This window comes from Electrona antarctica, assembly GCF_951216825.1.
Source record: "Electrona antarctica genome assembly, chromosome: 8".
Classification (NCBI taxonomy): Eukaryota; Metazoa; Chordata; class Actinopteri; order Myctophiformes; family Myctophidae; genus Electrona; species Electrona antarctica.
This window is the reverse complement of record NC_136789.1, coordinates 30011824-30036354: the sequence shown is the minus strand read 5'-3', so window position 1 is coordinate 30036354 and position 24531 is coordinate 30011824. Positions and strand designations below refer to the sequence as shown.

The 24531-nt window shown below is 43.9% G+C and overlaps 1 protein-coding gene across 1 annotated transcript in view; it reads right to left on the bottom strand.

The window, feature by feature from the left end:
* Positions 1 to 18185, bottom strand: part of LOC306927969 (sialate:O-sulfotransferase 1-like) — a gene marked incomplete at its 5' end in the record, with an annotated part of 24505 nt that extends 6320 nt beyond the window's left edge. Inside the window, 6 exons of the mRNA XM_079507866.1 lie at positions 324 to 488; positions 1801 to 2143; positions 5354 to 5475; positions 7409 to 7596; positions 9002 to 9116; positions 17762 to 18185. Of these exons, the coding sequence (XP_079363992.1) occupies positions 324 to 488; positions 1801 to 2143; positions 5354 to 5475; positions 7409 to 7596; positions 9002 to 9116; positions 17762 to 18185 (1357 nt within the window). The remainder of the gene's footprint in view (positions 1 to 323; positions 489 to 1800; positions 2144 to 5353; positions 5476 to 7408; positions 7597 to 9001; positions 9117 to 17761) is intronic.
* Between the last annotated feature and the right edge of the window lie 6346 nt (positions 18186 to 24531).

The window sequence follows — 24531 nt, the reverse complement described above, 5'->3', positions numbered from 1 at the left end:
ACTTGCAACAAATCTTTTTTGAGTTGAACAAATTTGTTTAGAAATCCAGGTCGTACACCGCATCTCCACTATTGAATATATATATTCTATTCAGAGCGAACGATTTTAATTAAAATCTTTGCTTCCGGAGGGGTTCCTGGAACCACATATTTTCAGATGGGTGTCGCTGGCCCAAATACAGATCATTCTGGGGCTCCTTGACATGAAGTAGTTTGAGAATCACTGATATAGAAATCACTGATATATCAGGATTTATGTAGAAGACATTTGTAGAATATGTTCTCAAGGTCAAAATGGGTTATTAACCCAAAGCCTTCCCCTACCTCTGTTGTACAGCGTGCCATCGAAATAGAAGCTGCCAGTGTAGTAGCCCGTCACGAGCTCAATCAGGTGGCGTACCCAGGTGTTGCCTGCGCCCGGGAAACTGGAGAGAGCCACCAGGGAGCTGGACCTCTGGGGCAGAAACATCCTCTCTTTGCACCTGGAATCTTGAAGGACACATTTGGAATATATCAGGCTTTAGTTATGATGAAACTGCATGATGAAACAACAGAGCACATAGAAACAGTAGAAATAGTATCTTCCATTTGGGAGACCCAGGTTCATATAATTGGACATGCCAAGTTATGGGATTGCAACTAGAGATGTCCCGATACTGTATCGGTATCGGAAGTCTAACCACCGATCCGACACAGGGTTAACCCATTTTGACCTGAGATCAGATTCTAAAAATGTCTTCTACATCCTCAGTTTTCTGAAAAAGCTATGTTTCTATGTCAGTCGATCTTTGATTTTTCAAAAATAGCAGACCTACAAGCTCATAGCGCGCCACCGAGTGGCGCGCTACGAGCTTGTAGATCTGCTATTTTTTAATAGGCAAAGCATAACATAATGCTAACACCAAAAGGGGTTCCCGCCCAAAATGGGATAATTGGACATGCCAAGTTATGGGATTGCAACTAGAGATGTCCCGATACTGTATCAGCATCGGAAGTCTAACCACCGATCCGACACAGGGTTAAAGGACCACTTCACCACTTTTCAACCTATCTTCATATAATCGGTCCTCACTAATAATCATGATAAAATGGCACAATTTTTTTCTACTCAGTCTGTGTCTCATAGGAGGGCTGTGGGCAGTTCAGAAACCCGTCCACCAGTGACATCATCGTTAGGCAGATCTTTTTTTTTAAACTATATTCTTTTACAAAAATGTTTAGATTTTGATTATCGTGAGAACGATGGCTTCCATTTTCGCATTGCAACGTTTCAGGACTAGAAAGCCTGCAGTTTCTATTAGCTTGGATTCCCTATCGATGATGTCACTGGTGGACGGGTTTCTGAACCGCCCACAGCCCTCCTATGAGACACAGACTGAGTAGGAAAAAATGGTGCCATTTTATAATGATTATTAGTGAGGACCTAGTATATGAAGATAGGTTGAAAAGTGGTGAAGTGGTCCTTTAAGGGGTTGACACTATGGCAGGTAAATAAAATGATGGGACATGTGGAGTTTGCTTTCGAGTTGCCCAAACTGCAAGTGCACATTTGAGTGAGGACTAGTCTGCTATAAACACAACACGAGATATATAGCTAGATACTAGAGAGCTATATAAACGCAACACGAGATCACAACACTCAGGGTATTCGGTATCGGCTAAACACAGAAACTGTGGTATCGGGATCAGATCGGGAACGAAAAACAAAAATCGGGAGTGACATCCCTAATTGCAACACTGTGAGAATTGACCAAAACAAAGAAATCCAGGTCTTTGCACCCAATGCAGAAACAATTCTCACCAAGCATTGGCGTGTGGTACACCTCGTACACCTGGTACTCCTCATCACTGGTTGATGGTGTAGACGTGGATGTATTGGTGTGGTTCAGGCTGCCCGTATTGGTGTGGTTCAGGCTGCCCGTATTGGTGTGGTTCAGGCTGCCCGTATTGGTGTGGTTCAGAGCAGTGGTGCTGCCGCCCGTATTGGTGTGGTTCAGGCCGGTGCTGCTGCCCGTATTGGTGTGGTTCAGGGCGGTGCTGCTGCCCACACATGGCTGCTCCTGGCGCTGCAGGCTGGGGTTGAACAAAGAGGCCGTCCGCGTGCAGAAACAATGCGGCTTCATCAGCACAGCCAGCGGCAGCTCCTGCAGAAACACAATCACAGAATGCTCCTGGTTTTATGCATCTTATTCTCGCTGCTTATTTCCCCTGGGCTGTAGTTCACACTGCGGTTTATGTGTCAGCTTCATTATTGTTAATTCCCTTTTCTTTTCTTTTGAATTACCACATTGTAAGATGCTCAGTGACACGAAGCCACGGCCAGAACTACAAAGGCTCTGGTAATTATATGCACTGAGAGAGAGCATAATCTGTCTGTCTGTCTGTCTGTCTGTCTGTCTGTCTGTCTGTCTGTCTGTCTGTCTGTCTGTCTGTCTGCCTGCCTGCCTGCCTGCCTGCCTGCCTGCCTGCCTGCCTGCCTGCCTGCCTGCCTGCCTGCCTGCCTGCCTGCCTGTCTGTCTGTCTGTCTGTCTGTCTGTCTGTGCCTGTCTCTCTGGCACACACAGATATATGCACACACACAGATACACACGGACGCGCACGCGCACGCACACACACACACACACACACACACGCGCGGACGGTCGGACGGACGCGCACACAGACACAGACACAGACACACACACACACACTCACGCTGTCGGGAGGAAACCACCTACCTCTAACTTAGTTTGTTTTTATAAATCACTAATCAGTGCTATTGATTAATGAACACCCTTTATGTCTGTGTGTTGGTTCAAAAAATATTGAACCAATGCAAAGTATTAAAAAGCTCTTCGGACAAAACCTCTTAACTCCATTGGACCCTCAAACTGTCTGCTAAAACACCTAACTCCACCACCTCTCCCCCTGTCATGCAAGTAATTGACAATATACTTTGTATATATAGTCACAACACCAACTTTGAACGAGGAAGTATTGCTTTGTTTTCAAAATATATAGTTTTTCTTCATTTCCTGAAAAATGTATATTTCTCAGTTTCTGAATGAACATTTTGGAGGTTTTTTCCCCAACAGCAGAGATATATTAATTATTATACAGTTACCAGTATTCAAGAACAGTGTTTTGTAATTTATGGAATTTCTTCATGAAATTACTGGGGGGGGGGGGGGGGGGATAATAGATTTTTTTTAAATTAATTAACTTTCTTGGGGCTGTCTTTTGAAAATGTTTTAAAATAATAACAACAATGCAATGCAATAAAGTTTACCTTACCTTTAAAAAAAAATAACCTGTATCTCCCAACAGTAACACAGTAACGAATTTCACCACATCTTTAACCCATTTTGGCCTGACGTCGAAATTTAAAAAATGTCTTCTAAATCCTGACAGTTTTCTGAAAAACCATATGTTTCAGTATCAGTGCTGTGCAAGGACCCCACAAATTATATGTAATATGCCTCCGCGGCTCCGCCCCCCCCATCTGAAAATATGTTCTTCCAGGGACCTCCCCAGAAGCTTAAGTTAAGTTAAAATGTTCACTCTGTAACAATATATATTCAAATATTTGAGGCACATTTTCACGATTTAAAAAAATGTGTTAAAAATGTGTTTTAATTCTTAAAACACATTTGATAGGACCCCTCGATCTTCATCTAAGACCATTTGATAGGACCCCTCGATCTTCATCTAAGACCATTTGATAGGACCCCTCTTCATCTAAGACCATTTGATAGGACCCCTCGATCTTCATCTAAGACCATTTGATAGGACCCCTCTTCATCTAAGACCATTTGATAGGACCCCTCGATCTTCATCTAAGACCATTTGATAGGACCCCTCGATCTTCATCTAAGACCATTTGATAGGACCCCTCGATCTTCATCTAAGACCATTTGATAGGACCTCTCGATCTTCATCTAAGACCATTTGATAGGACCCCTCTTCATCTAAGACCATTTGATAGGACCCCTCTTCATCTAAGACCATTTGATAGGACCCCTCTTCATCTAAGACCATTTGATAGGACCCCTCTTCATCTAAGACCATTTGATAGGACCCCTCTTCATCTAAGACCATTTGATAGGACCCCTCTTCATCTAAGACCATTTGATAAGACCCCTCGATCTTCATCTAAGACCAATAGTAATCCTTTGGAGAACTAATGCATCACGTCGCCATGCGTCGTGAGCTTGTAGTATTTTCGAGAAAATTGGAAAATTCTAATTTTTGTGTTTTTATATCAAAAGTCCATAAAAAATATTTTGTATTACTTCCTGAAAACGAAAACGTGCTGCGTGATGACGTGTCGAGGCCCACATTGATAAAAGCCAATAAAAATGAAGCTCACCAGTTTAATTCCCCATATCTCCGCATCCATCCAGCACAGGCTGCACAGCTGCTACTGATTACAGAAATCTTCCGTTTTTATTCCCATTCAAGATAACATCCAGCCAGTGTATTACTCGGTTTCACCTTAATCATCACGCTAAAAAATGTATCTGAAAACATTATAGGGTAGAAATAAGCCACATTAAGAGTAAACTGGTAAAGCTGGCCGACTATCTGATTTGTAAACAAACATCCACACTGTCCTGCGTAGCATAGCTACCCGTCCCTAGCTACCGTCCCATCCCCTGAAGGGATGCGACGCTCTGATTGGTTCAGAAACTTCATAGCGGTGTTTCAACTTGAGACCGTCTGAAACTTCAAAATAAAATGTCCACCATTTCCGTTTCACTACGCCTTTAACCCATTTAGGCCCAACGTCGAAATAAAAAAATCTTCTAAATCCATTTTATGAAAAACGTTATGTTTCTATATCAGTGGTAATCACTATTTCATGCCGAACCCCATCTGAAAATATGTTGTTCCAGGGACCCCCCCAGAAGCAAAGATTTGACTTGAAAACGTTCGCTCTGAAAGAATATATATATTTAAAGATTTGCACCACATTGTCATGATTTTTCAAAAATAGCAGATATACAAGCTCGTAGCGCAGCACTTGGTGCCGCGCTACGAGCTTGTAGATCTGCTATTTTCCAATAGCTAAAGTATATCCAAATGCTTAAAACACCAAAAGGGTTTTTAATGCTTACCTTATCGGTGCAGGTCTGGATGCAGGACTGTGTGGTTAGGTTGGGTTGGATGGAGTAGACCGGGAAGGATCTGACAGCACTCTTACCTTATCGGTGCAGGTCTCGATGCAGGACTGTGTGGTTAGGTTGGGTTGGATGGAGTAGACCGGGAAGGATCTGACAGCACTCTTACCTTATCGGTGCAGGTCTCGATGCAGGACTGTGTGGTTAGGTTGGGTTGGATGGAGTAGACCGGGAAGGATCTGACAGCACTCTTACCTTATCTGTGCAGGTCTCGATGCAGGACTGTGTGGTTAGGTTGGGTTGGATGGAGTAGACCGGGAAGGACCTGACGGCACTCTTTGGCATCCTGAAGCAGCCACTGTAGTGGACATTTCTGACTGGAAGAGGAAATAAGGACATAAAATCAGCATGCCAGACACCCATCATTCAAGTGTACTGTTACTATTTAACCCATTTAGGCCTGACATCGAAATAAAAAAAAATGTCTTCTAAATCATCTGAAATACCTATGTTTCTATGTCAGTGGTGCCCCAAAAATGATATGTATTTGGCCGCCGACCCCGATCTGAAATTATGCTGTTCCAGGGACTTCCCCAGAAGCAAAGATTTGTGTTAAAAACGTTCGCTCTGAAAAAAAAATGTATATTCCAAATTTGTGCCACATTTTCACGATTTTTCCAAAATAGCAGACCTACAAGCTCGTAGCGCGCCACTCGGTGGCGCGCTATGAGCTTGCAGATCTGCTATTTTTCAATAGCCCAAAATGGGTTAAAAGACGGTTACTTTGTAAAAAAAACAAAACAACTGTTGAATTTAAATTGTAAATGTAAATTGTTTTAATAATCAGCAAAACATTACTGATAAACACAGAAAAGTGAGTAATGTAGAGGATTGATGATTATTTTGAACAAACCGCGCACAATTTCTGTATAAATGTTCCACTGAATGTACATGGTCAAACGTGGCAGATGTTTCAGCTATTGACAGAAAGAATGAGCTTGTAGATCTGCTATTCTCAGCATGCAACCAAGTGCAAAATGACTTGTCTTTTACTTATACTGGATCTCTTGTTTACTTGTCTAGTTTTTATCTATTGACGAAATTGTCAACATATTTAGTCTTAGTTTTAGTCATCGTAGCTGTAATAGTTTTCATTTAGTTTCCATCTAGTTTTCGTCAGTGAAAAAAAGGTAGTCGACGAAAACAAATGTGTTGAAATGTATTGAAAAAGATGTGTCTGTCTGTCTGTCTGTCTGCCTGCCTGCCTGCTTGCCTGCCTGCCTGCCTGCCTGCCTGCCTGCCTGCCTGCCTGCCTGTCTGTCTGTCTCTCTGGCACACACAGATATATGCACACACACAGATACACACACACAGACATACACACACTCACGCACGCACGCACGCACGCACGCACGCACGCACGCACGCACGCACGCACGCACGCACGCACGCACGCACGCACGCACGCACGCACGCACGCACGCACGCACGCACGCACGCACACGCACACACACACACACACACACACACACACACACACACACACACACACACACACACACACACACAATCCAAAGGACTGATTCCAATGAGCATATCGTTGCTGTCGGGAGGAAACCACCTACCTCTGACTTTTTAGTTTGTTTTTATAAATCACTAATCAGTGCTATTGATTATTGATCACCCTTTATGTCTGTGTGTTGGTTAAAGGATAATTCCATGCTAGAAGGCTTTCTTACCTTTCTTACCCTTCTTTGTAATCGTTCCGTCCCCACCAAAGAGGTCCAGGTGTTTTTTTGTGCAAAAACTCCTTATTGGCTATTTCCCCTACCATAAGCCCTCAATGAATTGCATTGAATTGAATGGGAATTGAATGGGGCTATGGGGTGTTGTGCTAATTCGCTTATTTCCATCTAAATAAGTAGTAAAGTGTGTCGCTTGGGATATTATTTACATTATGAAGAGAGGATATATACAAAAAAATAATAATTTTGAGCGATGGAAATAAGCGAATTAGCACAACACCCCATAGCCCCATTCAATTCCCATTCAATTCAATGCAATTTATTTAGGGCTTATGGTAGTCGACGAAAACAAATGTGTTGAAATGTATTGAAAAAGATTTCCAGCACAGGATAAAATCCTCATAAACAGACACAATATACATAAATACTTTTTTTTCCTTTACAATTTAAAATAAACAAAGTTCATGTGGACCCACACTTTCTTTTCTTTTCTTATACATATACATATACATATACATATACATATACATATACATATACATATACATAATGCAATTTGACTCACATTTCCTGTGTCCCGGGGGCTGCTCCTCCACCTTGTATATGGAGAGGCGCCCCACGCCCCCACACAGAGCCCCCCTCCTCTCCCCACGGCACACCAGACTGCAGTCCTCCTCCGGGACCCTCGGGCTGCTGATACGGTTTCCACAGTGGCACTCGGCGCCATACTCCAGACCTGCAAAACGGTACCCACTGTATGCACACACACACACACACACGCGCACACACACGCGCACACACACGAGCACACACACACACACACGCACACACACACGCACGCACACGCACGCACACGCACACACACACGAGCACACACACACACACACACACACACACACACACACACACACACACACACACACACACACACACGCAAAATTGGACCACAAGTCTCCTTCCGATGCCAATTTCACTGTGGACGACTGTAGAGAGAGTGTAATAACATTGGAGAGCAGTGAAGGATAAAACACAACGAGACAATAGATTTTTCCTTCTTTGAAGTGTTTCATATTCTCCTTTTAACACTCCGTTCTCCGTCAAGTTCAAGGTCATGGTCAAGTGCCCAAGCCGGAGATTGATAAATAGGACGGAGATTAATGATAACCAAACCGTTCGCATCGCTCTAGAGCCTTGGAGCGCTTGTTGCCCGATCCGATGACGTGTCAAAAAGTGACACGTCATCGAAAATGTCCCCTGCCTGTTTAGCGGACGAAAACGAAAATCTTAAAACGATCATAACTCCCGATCTAAATCATCCCGTCTAATTCTGAAAAAAGATCCTGTGTTTGACGGCGCTCCGTGGTCCAGTCGCTAGTCGCGATAGATTTATTCTTACCTCCTGTTGTTGTCGATCGACTCTAGAGTGGTGTGGCTATTGTTAGCTGCTACACAGACATTCACAACAACTTCCGGTGCCCCGGTAAAAGTGGTCCGGGCGCTATAAATGATGGGCACATTTTATTAATGGATTAAATAGGTCCGGGCCCTCAAGGTGTTAACTGTGTGTCCAGTCCAGGTACATATCTGTGCTCTGTTTGTTTCTGAGGGAAATCTATAGCTGTCTGAGATATAAACACGAGCTGTATATATTACGTAGACTGTAGAAAGCTTACTTTCCAAAATCCACCTACTCTTCGTGATCATGTTGCAACAAATTGCAATAGCAACTGTGGCTACACAATGTAAAATCCCCAGTGTTCCCCAGTGTTCATTTTCCCCTTTATAATTTAACACGAAGGATCTTACTGTGTACACACAGCCATTTTACAGCTACAAATTACGCCTAAACTGATGTCACCGGGGAAACTCACAATGCGTCCATTAGAAAGGATGTCACATATCCTCGCTAGTACTGTGTCCTTGTTTGCTCTCCATGGTCACCTCATTAAGCTTCGTAATACATACACACCTCCTTCATTCTGCCCTGACAGCTCAAGCCTTCAGTCCTATAGAGCCCATCCCCGTCATCCAGCCACCTGGCGCTCCACTGGCACACAGGAGGCCATTCATCCAGAAGACGGAGAGCCAAAGCGTTTACTCAAACAGCAGGCCCACTGTGGGGACCATTCACACAGGAGCCTTACTGGGAATGCATTACCTTTCTGAGCAGGTGTCTTGACACAAAGAGCTGGTCATTTTGCGCAGGTCGTACAGCACGGTTCCTCCCAGGGCGCGCTCGTTTGCGTCATGCAGGAAGCAACCGATGTAGGTCCCTTGATGTGTAAGAGCAAACCAGTCAGAGAACCCCACCCCCACACACACACACACGTTAAGTGTTTTTCTTTTCCATAACGAACTTATAGATAACAAAGTAATAATAATTAGACCCGTTTCATCCCGTTGAGGAGAAATACCGCTTTGAGTTTCAACCTGCTGAGTGCCGCAGACGCCCGCGGAGGAGCGCGGGGGGAGCAGTTAACCCATTTTGGGCGGGAACCCCTTTTGGTGTTTTAAACATTATGTTATAATTTAGCTATTGAAAAATACCAGATCTACAAGCTCATACGAGTTTGTAGGTCTGCTATTTTTTTTTAAATCTTGAAAATGTGGCGCAAATTTGGAATATATATTTTTTAACTCAAATCTTTGCTTCTGGGGAGGTCCCTGGAACAACATATTTTCAGATGGGGGTCGGAGGCCAATTGCAATACATTTTTGGGGTTCTTGACATGAAATATTGAGCACCACTGATATAGAAACATGGGTATTTCAGAAAACTAAACAGGATTTAGAAGACATTTTTTTTAAATTTCGACGTCAGGCCTAAATGGGTTAAGAATAAAGTGTCTTGTTATGGGACACTTCAACACATAGAATAAAGTGTCTTGTTATGGGACACTTCAACACATAGAATAAAGTGTCTTGTTATGGGACACTTCAACACATAGAATAAAGTGTCTTGTTATGGGACACTTCAACACATAGAATAAAGTGTCTTGTTATGGGACACTTCAACACATAGAATAAAGTGTCTTGTTATGGGACACTTCAACACATAGAATAAAGTGTCTTGTTATGGGACACTTCAACACATAGAATAAAGTGTCTTGTTATAGGACACTTCAACACATAGAATAAAGTGTCTTGTTATGGGACACTTCAACACATAGAATAAAGTGTCTTGTTATAGGACACTTCAACACATAGAATAAAGTGTCTTGTTATAGGACACTTCAACACATAGAATAAAGTGTCTTGTTATGGGACACTTCAACACATAGAATAAAGTGTCTTGTTATAGGACACTTCAACACATAGAATAAAGTGTCTTGTTATGGGACACTTCAACACATAGAATAAAGTGTCTTGTTATAGGACACTTCAACACATAGAATAAAGTGTCTTGTTATGGGACACTTCAACACATAGAATAAAGTGTCTTGTTATGGGACACTTCAACACATAGAATAAAGTGTCTTGTTATGGGACACTTCAACACATAGAATAAAGTGTCTTGTTATGGGACACTTCAACACATAGAATAAAGTGTCTTGTTATGGGACACTTCAACACATCGCCTGACCTGGAACCTTCTGTTTCCCAGGCGGGCTCTCTACTTGTTCAGCTATATGCCGTTCTCCTCCCCTCGCTGTTAGGGGAGCAACAATTATTTAAACTTTTTTAACCCATTTAGGCCTGACGTCGAAATTAAAAAAATGTCTTTTTGTTATTGTTGTTAGTGGTTCTCAATATTTCAAAATATGTTGTTCCAGGGACACCCAAGAAGCAAAGATTTGAGTTAAAAACTGAAACTCTGAAAGAATATTTATTCAAAGATTTCAGGCACATTTTCACGATTTTTTAAAAATAGCAGACCTACAAGCTCGTAGCGTGCCACTCGGTGGCGCGCTATGAGCTTGTAGATCTGCTATTTTTCAATAGCTAAAGCATAACATAATGCTAACATCAAAAGGGGTTCCCACCCAAAATGGGTTAAACATGACAAATTTGCTATGTAGTAGACTATATAAGATCAGTTGTACCACATATCAAATGTATAATATCGGTCTTATGAAAGAGGACTTTGCATTATATTTATTATAAAAGATACATTTGTTTTGACATAGTTTGTGACCCTCCTACGAATGATTCAAGACTATTAGTCAAGATTATTCAAGAAATAAATTTGACTTTTGTGGCCTTGAAGATCGATAAAAATGTTCCTCTTTTAACATTTCATTATGTATATAGTGCGAAATGAAACTATGAAAAAATATCTTTGTATACTTACAGAAGCCCAAATATAAAATTCAAAAGGTGTTGTAAGACGTCCATGCTACTAGTACACAGTAAAATGCTACTAGTACACAGTAAAATGCTACTAGTACACAGTAAAATGCTACTAGTACACAGTAAAACTAGACGTCCATGCTACTAGTACACAGTAAAATGCTACTAGTACACAGTAAAATGCTACTAGTACACAGTAAAATGCTACTAGTACACAGTAAAACTAGACGTCCATGCTACTAGTACACAGTAAAATGCTACTAGTACACAGTAAAATGCTACTAGTACACAGTAAAATGCTACTAGTACACAGTAAAATGCTACTAGTACACAGTAAAATGCTACTAGTACACAGTAAAATGCTACTAGTACACAGTAAAATGCTACTAGTACACAGTAAAATCCTCTTGTGTTATTTTATCCATTTGTAACTGAGACTATACGGTATGTGGACCATTTGGTGTCATTTTACACTGTCAGTTAGATTAACCCATTTAGGCCTTACGTTGACATTTTTAAAAATAATCTATGTTTCTATATCAGTGGTGCTCAATATTTCATGTCAAGGACCCCAAAAATTATCCGTAATTGGCCACCAACCCCACCTGATTTTTTGTTTTGTTTCCGGGGACCCCCCAGCAGCAAAGATTTGAGTTAAAAACGTTCACTCTGAAAGAATATATATTCAAAGATTTGCGCCACATTTTTACGATTTTTCAAAAAAATAGCAGATCTACAAGCTTGTGGCTATGAGCTTGTAGATCTGCTATTTTTCAATAGCTAAAGTATAACAAAACACCAAAAGGGGTTCCCGCCCAGAATGGGTTAACATTCACGATTTAACTGTGTGAGACGGCTGTGATGCGGCAGGAAGGTACTAACTACACGGACGAGAAGATGGCAAGCAATGAACCGTGAAATGTGTAAAAATAGAAAGAGAAAACGCCCGGGCAGTGAGTGGACTCATATCATCAGTGCTGCTGGGCAGAAACCTTGTATGTCCATCCATCATTTTCTTTGTCAATTCATCCTGTGCTTCATCACTGTCACACAAGTAGTGAAACTAGCCGATCTACAAGCTCACAACACGCTGTGAGCTTGTAGATCATGCAGCTTGTAGATCAGCTATAGATCAGCTATTTATGAACATGATTAAAGTGAAAGTGTGTGTGGGACTGTGGGGTTTAAAAAAATATATTTGACCAATGAAAAAACTGATGTGTTGTCCCATTTTCCTGGAAATGAACTGATTTATGAGGTTTCCACCCGTCAAAGACGATATCAACATCCTGACTCAGTCAGCCTCTGTTGTCCTCCCCTGTTTCTCCTTTCATTTTCTATAAGGTAGAAGAAGCTCATTCATCCGTGAGGCTGAGCCGCTGCTCCTTTGTGTAGAGAGGAGACAGTCGCGGTGGTTGAGGCATCTATTAAAGGAGGAACGCCCTACCAACTGTCATTAAGACATGCGAATCCCTTGACTCCTTCAAAACCGCTCTCAAAGGGCACCTACGGATGGCTGCAATTCGAAACTGGCCCCCGTAAAATCTGAATCCCCCCCCCCCGCCCCCCCTTTATTTTCCCCTCACTGTATATATTTCTTTTCCCTTTTTACCTCCTTTTTGATGAATTCTTTTTTGATGAATTCCTGTTCTGTCTATAGAAGTGTCTATTTGTACGTCTCTAAATGTTTTGATGATTTGAACATGGTGGACCCTGTTGGAAACAAGTGTAATGCTTAATTGGGTCGTCCACTCACAGTTAACAGCCTTTGTATTGAGTTTGTGCTTGAAATGTACTGTAATTCTGCAAACTGTTAATAAATTCTTCAATCAATCAATCAATCAAGCCTCCTGGTCATCTATTAAAGGATGCCTCCTGGTCGTCTCCCCAGGGACGCTTTGCCAGTCACCCTAAGCTGAGAGGAGGCCACAGGGCAGACAGGAGCAGGTGGGGGGGCTTATATCTCCACGCTGGGAACCTCGTCGGGATCCCCCTAAAAGCCAGAGCTGGATAATGTGGCCCGCAGGGGAAGGGGTGTCTAGGGTGCCCTCTTGGAACTTCTACCTTTGTAACTCGACTTCGGATAAGCGGTAGAAGTTGGATGGATGGATGACTTTCTATGGAAAGGTACTGTAGCACTTACAGTGTCTCAAAACAGGCAATCTGGAGTCTTCTAAACACTAAGCGCCTAACAGTTGAAACTATTTCAACTTTGAGCTCAGTGCTCACCTCAAGGGCTCCGCCAACCAATAGGTGTGAAGCAGAGGCAGGGCCAGAGAGGAGACTCTTGAAGCAACTTAAATCCATGATGCTAAAGCTAATGTCTCTCAACTTGACGGATAGGTGCTCAGTGCTAATACAAGAGGTTAACGCAGGTCTCTGACACACATAGACAGCCTGTTGTGGCAAGGCTGAGTCATCATTATATACGCCCTTGTTGCAGATAGCAACAACAGGGTATATATATATGGTCTCAGAATCTCAGAGGCTCATCAGAATATTGGAAACTGAGTGGTGACTGAGGGATGCAGCTCAGACTGAGTGGTGACTGAGGGGATGCAGCTCAGACTGAGTGGTGACTGAGGGGATGCAGCTCAGACTGAGGGATGCAGCTCAGACTGAGTGGTGACTGAGGGGATGCAGCTCAGACTGAGTGGTGACTGGGGGATGCAGCTCAGACTGAGGGATGACTGAGGGAATGCAGCTCAGACTGAGTGGTGACTGAGGGGATGCAGCTCAGACTGAGGGGTGACTGAGGGGATGCAGCTCAGACTGAGTGGTGACTGAGGGGATGCAGCTCAGACTGAGGGATGCAGCTCAGACTGAGTGGTGACTGAGGGGATGCAGCTCAGACTGAGTGGTGACTGGGGGATGCAGCTCAGACTGAGGGATGACTGAGGGAATGCAGCTCAGACTGAGTGGTGACTGAGGGGATGCAGCTCAGACTGAGGGGTGACTGAGGGATGCAGCTCAGACTGAGGGGTGACTGAGGGAATGCAGCTCAGACTGAGTGGTGACTGAGGGATGCAGCTCAGACTGGGTGGTGACTGAGGGGATGCAGCTCAGACTGAGTGGTGACTGGGGGATGCAGCTCAGACTGAGTGGTGACTGAGGGGATGCAGCTCAGACTGAGTGGTGACTGGGGGATGCAGCTCAGACTGAGTGGTGACTGAGGGGATGCAGCTCAGACTGAGGGGTGACTGAGGGGATGCAGCTCAGACTGAGTGGTGACTGAGGGGATGCAGCTCAGACTGAGTGGTGACTGAGGGGATGCAGCTCAAAACATACTGAAGTAATGTTGTTATAAACTAGATCCTGGGATCCTGAGACATGTTGAGTGTGAATTGGGAGGATTGGATCGGAAATACCAGCAGTGTGAGGAATAAGGCCGAGAAGGAGGTGGACATGTCATGTGTGCCCTGAGCGTCCACTGACGTCCACAGGGTCCACTCTACTGTACCCTGTGCGTCCACTGACGTCCACAGGGTCCACTCTACTGGATCCATGTGTGCCCTGTGCGTCCACTGACGTCCACAGGGTCCACTCTACTGCCCTGTGCGTCCACTGACGTCCACAGGGTCCACTCTACTGCCCTGTGCGTCCACTGACGTCCACAGGGTCCACTCTACTGGACCCTGTGCGTCCACTGACGTCCACAGGGTCCACTCTACTGGATCACTGACGTCCACAGGGTCCACTCTACTGGATCACTGACGTCCACAGGGTCCACTCTACTGGATCACTGACGTCCACAGGGTCCACTCTACTGGACCCTGTGCGTCCACTGACGTCCACAGGGTCCACTCTACTGTGCCCTGTGCGTCCACTGACGTCCACAGGGTCCACTCTACTGGACCCTGTGCGTCCACTGACGTCCACAGGGTCCACTCTACTGTGCCCTGTGCGTCCACTGACGTCCACAGGGTCCACTCTACTGGACCCTGTGCGTCCACTGACGTCCACAGGGTCCACTCTACTGTGCCCTGTGCGTCCACTGACGTCCACAGGGTCCACTCTACTGGACCCTGTGCGTCCACTGACGTCCACAGGGTCCACTCTACTGGATCCATGTGTGCCCTGTGCGTCCACTGACGTCCACAGGGTCCACTCTACTGGATCCACTACAGGGTCCACTCTACTGGACCCAGATTGTTATCACAGGCATGAGGCAGGACAAAAGTACACGCACGCACGCACGCACGCACGCACGCACGCACACACACACACACACACACACACATATAGGAACGTGCACATCAACCATTTTGAGAGCTGATCACCATGCAGTGCTTAGCCTTGTTAACAAACTATTCTACCGGCAAATAATGTAAACAAGATTCTTATTTGAATGACCCCGTTAAGTTTGAATCATAAAGATGCTGAAGGCCTTTTTTTTTGCCTGTTGACAGTTTATTAAATTGAAAAGGTTACCTTGATGTTTTTCCTCCTTTTGGCAGGAGCTACACTAGACATTGTGTCGTGTCTGAGTAACATTTGAGCCTCTAGTCGTTCCATGCGCCAGAAGCGTACCTCCCAGCCCCGGCAGAGTCGTTCTGGAGTGGTTCCAACGGATTGTGTTTCCCTAATGGGACTGATCAAGGGTAGCTACTGGGACTTCATCACCCTGGCTGGGTTGCCTGAGTGAGGGGTATGATGTTCGAGAGACCTGAAACCCCAATGACCTTGGGATACATCCCGTCCCAGGTGCATCCATGCGATGATTTTTGTTATAGAGTGGCCAGTCTGTGAGACAGATCAGAATTTCATTTTATTTCAAATTAAAAATAAGTTAGCTTGTACTATTTTGACTTTTCATCGTATGATGACGTAGGCCTATATATTAGGGCTTAAGTGGTGAACACTCTTATCGCCCAGCGTCATGTGGAACCATTCATCAGTACGCCCAGCCATTTGCAGCTTCAGAGCCCATTTCAAGGTGACACGACGCTATCTTGGTTGTGCTAGGATTTAATAGCATGTAGCCTTAAAGACCCCCGAGAGGATCGACAGCCACCGGAGGTAGGATTACTTCTAACGTGACAAGCGACGGGACCGCGATGGGCTAATAATCTTTTTTGTTAGAATTGGAATCAATGAATTAGATTACGAGTTATTCACGTTGAATTTTTTTTTTTTTTTAGTTGGCCTCTCCTTCTGCACCATACTCCTTACTCTTTCACGCATGTGTGTTGTCGTTCACTTCCCTGTTTACCGTTCACAAAGAGAGGCTCGGCGCGCGTAATCTAGGGAGCTCTCCGTGGTTTAGACCAGATGGATATACTAAGCTCTTCATTTTTGAACATGCCTCTCGTTCAAAATATGAAGCGAGCGATCATCAGCGACTTTTATCGGAATCTTAGCGAGGTAAGCAAGCAAAAATATGTCTCCCGGTTTTTTTCTGGAACGGAAGGGGGGTGGTTACAGAGTAAAAGCGGCCATATCTTCCCGGCACCCCAAGCTTCTATTTTGAAAGAAATCCCGGCACTGATTGTGTTAAAGGTGTCATTCAAATCAAAAGCACGAAAAACTAAATAATCTTTCCAAAAGTCTACATTTGTTGCTCGCCCGCCTTGGCCGTTGTTGATTATGGAAGATCAGACCATCTTTCTGATGTGCCAGAATATTCAGTTCCATTGCACCCTTATGTGAAATGTCTCATAGATCTATGATGAAAGATTTATACATTATTAAAACCTACGATTGTTTATTCATGAATGTGTAACGAAGCTTAATACAAATACGATATGTAAACCCCTTACAAAGAGCGTGTTGCCACTTGGCGCGTTGCCAGCGGGTCTCAAAAAGTAAATCATGAAGAAATACAAGAAAACAACCTTGTATATTTTTTCTCTCATATATTATTCATGAGGAAAAACAATATCTGAGACCTTCATCAGGGTGTTCAATAAACTCACACATGATCCTACTTTTCTACAACTCGTTTTCAGATACATGAAAGAATGGTTTTCTATCAGAGACAGATATAAAATGATATAACAGTACATTTCAGTACGATTTATCAGTTTTGGTTCGCAGTTTGGTTAAAGTGCAACTTTCTTTCTACGCCATTATCGCCGTTAACAATGACATGATATTATGAAATATAGTTTGTCCTCAGGAGCCTGTTATGGTGCTAAATAGAGTACATATAGCCCCATTCGTGCTTCGTCACACGATGGTGTCGCGCTTCGCAAATGGCCGCAACACCTTGTTGAGCTTGTAGGTCTGCTATTTTTGAATATGAATTAGGCTTAACCCATTTTGGACGGGAACCCCTCTTGGTGTTTTAAGAATGATGTTATACTTTAGCTATTGAAAAATAGCAGATCTACAAGCTCATAGCGCGCCACCGAGTGCCACGCTACGAGCTTGTACGTCTACTATTTTTGAAAAATCGTGAAAATGTGGTGCAAATCTTTGAATATATATTCTTTCAGAGCGAACGTTTTTAACTCAAATCTTTGCTTCTGGGGGGGGGGGGTCCCTGGAACAACACATTTTCAGATGAGGGTCGGCGGCCAATTTCATATACTTTTTGGGGTCCTTGACATAAAATATTGAGCACCAGTGATATAGAAATTAAAAAAAATTAAATTGTGCCTAAATGGGTTAAGACAGTACTTGGTACCTTTGTGTCTGCCACTCCGGCGGAGGGACACTCTCTGCTCCGGGTTCTCCGGCACGGGGCTGTGATACCAGCGCCTGTGCAAGTGCTGAACCCCCATGCCTCGGGACGCACGAGGCCAGTGCGGCGGCGCCCCCCCCGCCTTCACGCCTGCTCCCGACAGAGCCTGCGTGTCTGCCCACCTGGACCGCGCTCCCACGCCCAGGCCCGCCATCCTGAGGGCCGTGGGGGGCGCCGCCAGCGACAGCAGAGGAGGCGGGGGGAGGAGGTTGTTGTTGACGCCGGGGCTCGGCTGCTGGGCCACTCTGAGGCTGGAGCGTTGGAGCAGCAGGATGCTGCCCGCCATCAGGTAGGCGATGCCGAGGAACAGCAGCAACATCTGTGCCCGCCTCAGACAACAGTGCAGCCTGTAGAGAGCCACCAGCATTCCCACGGCGTTCTGTTCTGTTCTTGCTCTGTTTGTCAAGTCCACGGGACGGCCCGGCCCACTACTCCACTCCACCAGGGATCCTAGAACTTCATCGTGATTTTGATCAGTGCAACCTCAGGATCTGGTAAAGGGAGCGATGCATCTGGGAGCAGGCGTAGCGGCGTACACGAGGTCTCAGTGTCGAAGCTTTGGCGCTGCTTCATTGCCATGCTTTGCTAATTCCTTGTGATGTGTCACACAGCAGGGATGGATGGTCCCTTCCCGCTGAGGCGAAAGGTTAGAGGGAGAGGCTCAGAGAAGATCCTTTGGAAAACCTGAGGCACAAAAGAACAGGCAGCTGTATTTAAAATACCAGCGTATTTATCTTTATATGAGCATGATCAAAAACGGAGAGGGTAGGCAGTGCCGTCTCCAGGCACAAATCAGCAGGGGGGCATACTTTTTTCAAATGGGGGCACTTAATTTTTCAAACCCCCCCCTATATATAACAAAACTATTTGTTATATATAGGGGGGGGGGGGGGTTTGAAAAATTATTAACAAAGTGATGCTTGAAAAAGTCTATACAAGTAGGCTACAATTATGCAGCAGCACCAACAACAAACAAAGAAATACAAATATGTTGAGCATTATAATGTCTTCTGCATGCATATATTACCTTGTATTTCTATTAACTATTCAATTAATTTGAACATGTATATATTTACAATAATCATGAAGAACTTAGGGTAGGCCTACTACTGGCCAATCTGGACTGGAGGGGCACAAAATCCAATCTGGGCCCCCTGTAGAGATGGCACTGAGGGTAGGACTATTGAGGGAAAGCATGCCTGCCTGGGGGATTAGACTAGAGAAGCACAGCTCAATGTGTCTGTGTTTTTGTGTCTTTCAACATAATCAGCAATGCGTATATATTTTTGCATCAACGTTCGCTCAGACCCAGTTTGACCTTCAGAAGTCTGTCCTTAAAATTATTCAGCTTTATTCATCGCTGTAATTATTTTTTGTCGGAGGAAATGAGCCAGGCGGGTTATTCCTTTTGATGAGAAAAATTGATTTGAGAAATAAATACAGTATTTATTAGGCCTATGATTATATGTTATATTTATCTTTGGGTTCAGAAGATTATATTCAAGAGATTTCAAGATTCAAGATCAACCAATCATTTAAATACAGCACATGCATCTCAGCCAATCTATCCCACTTTAACCCATTTTGGGCGGGAACCCCTTTTGGTGTTTTAAAGCATTATGTTATGCTTTAGCTGTTGAAAAATAGTAGTTCTGCTATTTTCGAAAAATTGTGAAAATGTGGCCCAAATGTTTGAATATATTCTTTCAGAGTGAACGTTTTTAACTCAAATCTTTTGCTTCTGGGGGGAGAGGGGGGGGGGGGGGGGTACCTGGAATGACATATTTTCAGATGGGGGTCGGCGGCCAGTTTCATATATTTTTGGGGGTCCTTCACAAGAAAATGTTTGAGAACGACTGACATATAGAAACACAGGATTTTCAGAAAACTGTCAGGATTTAGAAGACATTTTTGTAGAAGGTCTAAATGTGTTAATATCCCCATGAAAGCATGTTATGGTGTGCTGAAAGGCTGTCTAGGGAGAGTATTAAGGGTGCTTATGAAGAGGGGATTTCATAGCAGAACATCTCCTTCTGGCCTCGTCTGTAGAAAAACAACCAAACCAATATCCTGCATGAAAATCATCATGATGACTAATTGAAGACTGATCTGTGCCAACTAGCTGAAATGAATAGCCTATTTTAAAACTATCCCCACCACCTACACACAAACTGGAATGTTATGCTGTGCATGGTGCAATATATATTCTCAGAAGGAACAATCAGAATAAATACATAATGCAATACATGCAAAAGGTAAAAGACAACCAAATGCACGTCGCAGGCTAAACCAAGTCTGATTGGGTCCCCATTATATGTGTTTTTTCCTCGTGTCACGATCATTGCCCAGACAGTGCGACCTCCCCTCCCTTCGCGATGCTGCTCATATGCCCATGTTGTCACTCACAGTCACATCACATCACATGTTGGAACTCAAACAGCTCGGCTTTGTGGATTGATGCTCACTCACTGTTTCTCCTCAGAATATATAGCCAGGGCTCAGACAGAGATAGATATCCGTGCCCTGATCTGGACTACTTTTAATGTAGGCCTATTAAATGGAAGGTATAGGGACAGACAGGGTTATAAGGACGTGCTCCAGGTCCAGGGGATAGAAGCAACAGTTTGCACACAGAGCATTATGTGTCTCGATAGTCGATAGTCTATAGCTGTCTTTCGGGGGGAGAAGCGAACTTCGCTTAAACTTAAAATATTCCATATAAATGAATTAAACTTGTTGCAATATCGAATAGCCTATAGTCAACATTAAGGTTACACCGAGTGACGAGTCTGTATATGCATGGTTTAATTTAATGGGCAGACTCCTTTTTTACCTTATAACTGCAGGCATTTAATATCTGCTTCAATCTGGCGAATAACCAACTAAATAAATAAATAAATCTGTATCAAGGGTAAACACGAACACCTATTTAAGAACGCGTCTTCCATCTTATAACCACCGGCACTGTGTGTGGCTAGCGTTCGTTCGCAGTATAGGCTACATACATAGAATATTTGAACATCCAGCTGCTTACCCTTCTATGCCGAGTAGCGTGACCGACAGTCTGTCATTTTATTTTGCTGTCATTTCATCGCGTTCTTCGCCTCAGTGCTGTGATTCTGAACGCCTCTATCGTTGGTTCTCCTGCATTGTGTTATATAAGCCATCTCTCTCTCTCTCTCTCTCTCTCTCTCTCTCTCTCAGTCTCTTCACATCTACTGGGCTGGCAGAGGGATAGAAAGAAGAGGAAGGCAGGCAGTCGGTGTGTGTGTGTGTGTGTGTGTGTGTGTGTGCATGTGTGTGTGCGTGTGCGTGTGTGCACGCGCGGGGGGTGGGGGGGATTCTCATTTGCATTGGCGATCTAAGCGCGTCACAGTCATCGCTGTATGGAGGGGGGGGGGGGGGGGGTTAGACGGACACGTATTATATAGAATGTTATTTGGCCAATAATAAATAAACAATGTCGCCCGACGTGTTTTGTCAAAACAGCAGATATTTGCATTGCAGAAACATCCATTGACTGATGATACAATATGACAGTGGTTCCCAAAGTGGGGTCCGGCGGGGACCCCCAGCAGGGGTCCCTGAGCTAAATGATAGTTTGGAACCAAATGGGCTTATGGGTCTGTATTTGGTCCCATTTGTACACTCTCAGAGTTAAATTAACATTGATTTTACAACATAAATTTGGGGTCCCAGATATAAAAAATGCCATTAAATGGGGGGTCCGTAGACTAATGCATGTCAAACTGGGGGTCCTTGAAATTAAACAGGTTGAGAATCACCTCTAGATACGTACAATGGGGGGGTCCCTAGCATAATTATCTCTTCAAAAGGGGGGTCCGTCCGTGGGCTAATTAGTGTCAATTTGGGGGTCCTTGACATGAAAAAGGTTATACATTGCACTATAACTTCAAATACATTGTGCAAAAACAATGAGCACATTTCAGCACCATGAACAGCGCCACATCTCATATGTAGCCTGGCTAATATAAGTCAGACTCATATCACAGTCTGTAGCCTGGCTAATAAAAGTCAGACTCATATCACAGTCTGTAGCCTGGCTAATATAAGTCAGACTCATATCACAGTCTGTAGCCTGGCTAATATAAGTCAGACTCATATCACAGTCTGTAGCCTGGCTAATAAAAGTCAGACTCATATCACAGTCTGTAGCCTGGCTAATATAAGTCAGACTCATATCACAGTCTGTAGCCTGGCTAATATAAGTCAGACTCATATCACAGTCTGTAGCCTGGCTAATAAAAGTCAGACTCATATCACAGTCTGTAGCCTGGCTAATATAAGTCAGACTCATATCACAGTCTGTAGCCTGGCTATAAGTCAGACTCATATCACAGTCTGTAGCCTGGCTAATATAAGTCAGACTCACATCACAGTCTGTAGCCTGGCTAATATAAGTCAGACTCATATCACAGTCTGTAGCCTGGCTAATATAAGGCAGACTCATATCACAGTCTGTAGCCTGGCAAGTCAGATTCATATCACAGTCTGTCGGCAGATTCGCGCCTTGGCTTATTAGCCAGTCTAGGACTTGTATCCAGATCGGTTGCTCCCCTCCCAATGATTAAAAACATCTAATAAAGTATTTTTAGTTTAGTACAAGGCCTAGCCTATGAGGATATTAGATATGGATCTAGGGCACCATGTGGATTGAAAGCATTGCACCCTGTCTGGAGTCAGCTCAGCTCAACGCAATATTGAGCTGTTATTGAAAAGCCCATGGAAAGGATTCCGATGACTATAGTGCATAATGCACACTAAAAAACCTTTTAAACAAAGGACATTGATTGATTGATTGATTGATGAATTAATTGATTGATTGATTGATTGAAGTATTTATTAACAGATTGGTTATAAATTACAGTACATTTCAAGCACAACTCAATACAAAACTGTTAACTGTGGACGACACCATAAGCATTACACTTGTTTACAATAGGGTCCACCATGTTCAATTCATCATAACATTTAGAGACCTACAAAATATACACTTCTATAGCCAAAAACAGGAAATCATCATAGAGGAGGTAAAAAGGGGGGAAAAACATATACAGTGAGGGGGGAAAGGGGTGGGGGGGGATTCAGATTTTACGGGGGGCCAGTTTCGAATTGCACCCGTCCGTATGGTGCCCTTTGAGAGCAGTTTTGAAGGAGTCAAGGGATTTGCATGTCTTAATAACTGTTGGTAGGGTGTTCCACATTTTGGTGGCATAGGAGCGAAAGGAATTTAGTGCCGAATCTGGGTTGCAATGCACATGGTTTGTTGAAGGTACATGGGTATCTTGGGTATCTTGGTGGTGTATCGAATCTTGTGGACCAGACCCATTGCAAGATGATGTTCTCTGTCGTCAACCCTAAGCCATTCCAGCCTCTCAAAGTAGGCAGGGGTGGGGTAGGGTTCGGGGGGTGAGGCCCAGTAGTAGCCTGACCAGTTTGGGTTGGGAAGTCTGGAGCCTTGTTTTAAGGGCCGTTGAGGTGCTGTGGTACCAGGAGGTGCAGGCATAGTCGAAGAAACCTTGTACGAGAGCTCCTGTTAGGGTCTTCAGGGTGTTTTGGTTGACCAGTGAGGAGATCCTGTATAGTAATCTTGTTCTTTCTCCTTCTTCTTCTTGTTCTTTGGTTGACATCAAATCAGTTCCACTCTACTTAGCTGTTTATAAGTTCTTTATTTCATTTAGAGTGTTAACTAATCTTCTACTGAACAGAGACATGCTGTAGTGGATGGGTGTTTAAGCACAGAGTATATAATTAATTACCAATGGTAATCACCAGGTGCAAAATATATTCAGAGCTTGCACTCTCTTCCTCTCCCTCTCTCCCTCCCCCCCTCTCTCTCTCCCTCTCTCTCTCCCTCTCTCCCTCTCTCTCTCTCTCTCTCTCTCTCTCTCCCTCCCTCTCTCTCTCCCTCTCTCTCTCTCCCTCTCTCTCTCTCTCCCTCACAGGCAAAGAGAGTGAGAGACATAGTTTCTGTCATTGCATTTTTCTACAAACACTGTAATGAAATATGTATTAAACACTGCAGCACAGAGCACTGCAGACTATTGCTAGTGACAACTTAGACCAATATCAATATGTTATAATACTGCATATGTATTTAAAATCCACTAAATAATAAGGGACCATGCCTGAAGGTCCTATTGGTCCCTTATTGTATTTGCCCATATAAGGGGACATTGTACCAAGCCTGTACCAAGTGGGAATGGCCGCAAGTTTGACACATCACATGCTACATAAAGCATTGTGATTGTTTTTGCCTTCTATATGTTGTTAATGGTATGGTCACATATTATGCCAATTATGAAAATTGCTCGACATATGCAAGTTAGCATCCGGCAGTTTCTACATGCTGGGGACCCATACTCAACATTTATAACATAAAACCTTGGTGTATACTCAACATGTCCGGGTTCACAATGGGGCTCTATGGGCTGGCAAGTAGACTATTACCACCAGGTTGTTGAGTTCTGTGTTCTGACCTTAAACCCATTTTGGACGGGATCTACAAGCTCATAGCGCGCCACCGAGTGGCGCGCTACGAGCTTGTAGGTCTGCTATTTTTGAAAAATCATAAAAATGCGGCACAAATCTTTCAATATATATTCTTTCAGAGCGAACGCTTTTTTTAATTTCGACGTCAGGCCTAACAGATGCTGAAGGGGATCAACAACACTGGCCAGTGCAGTGAACAT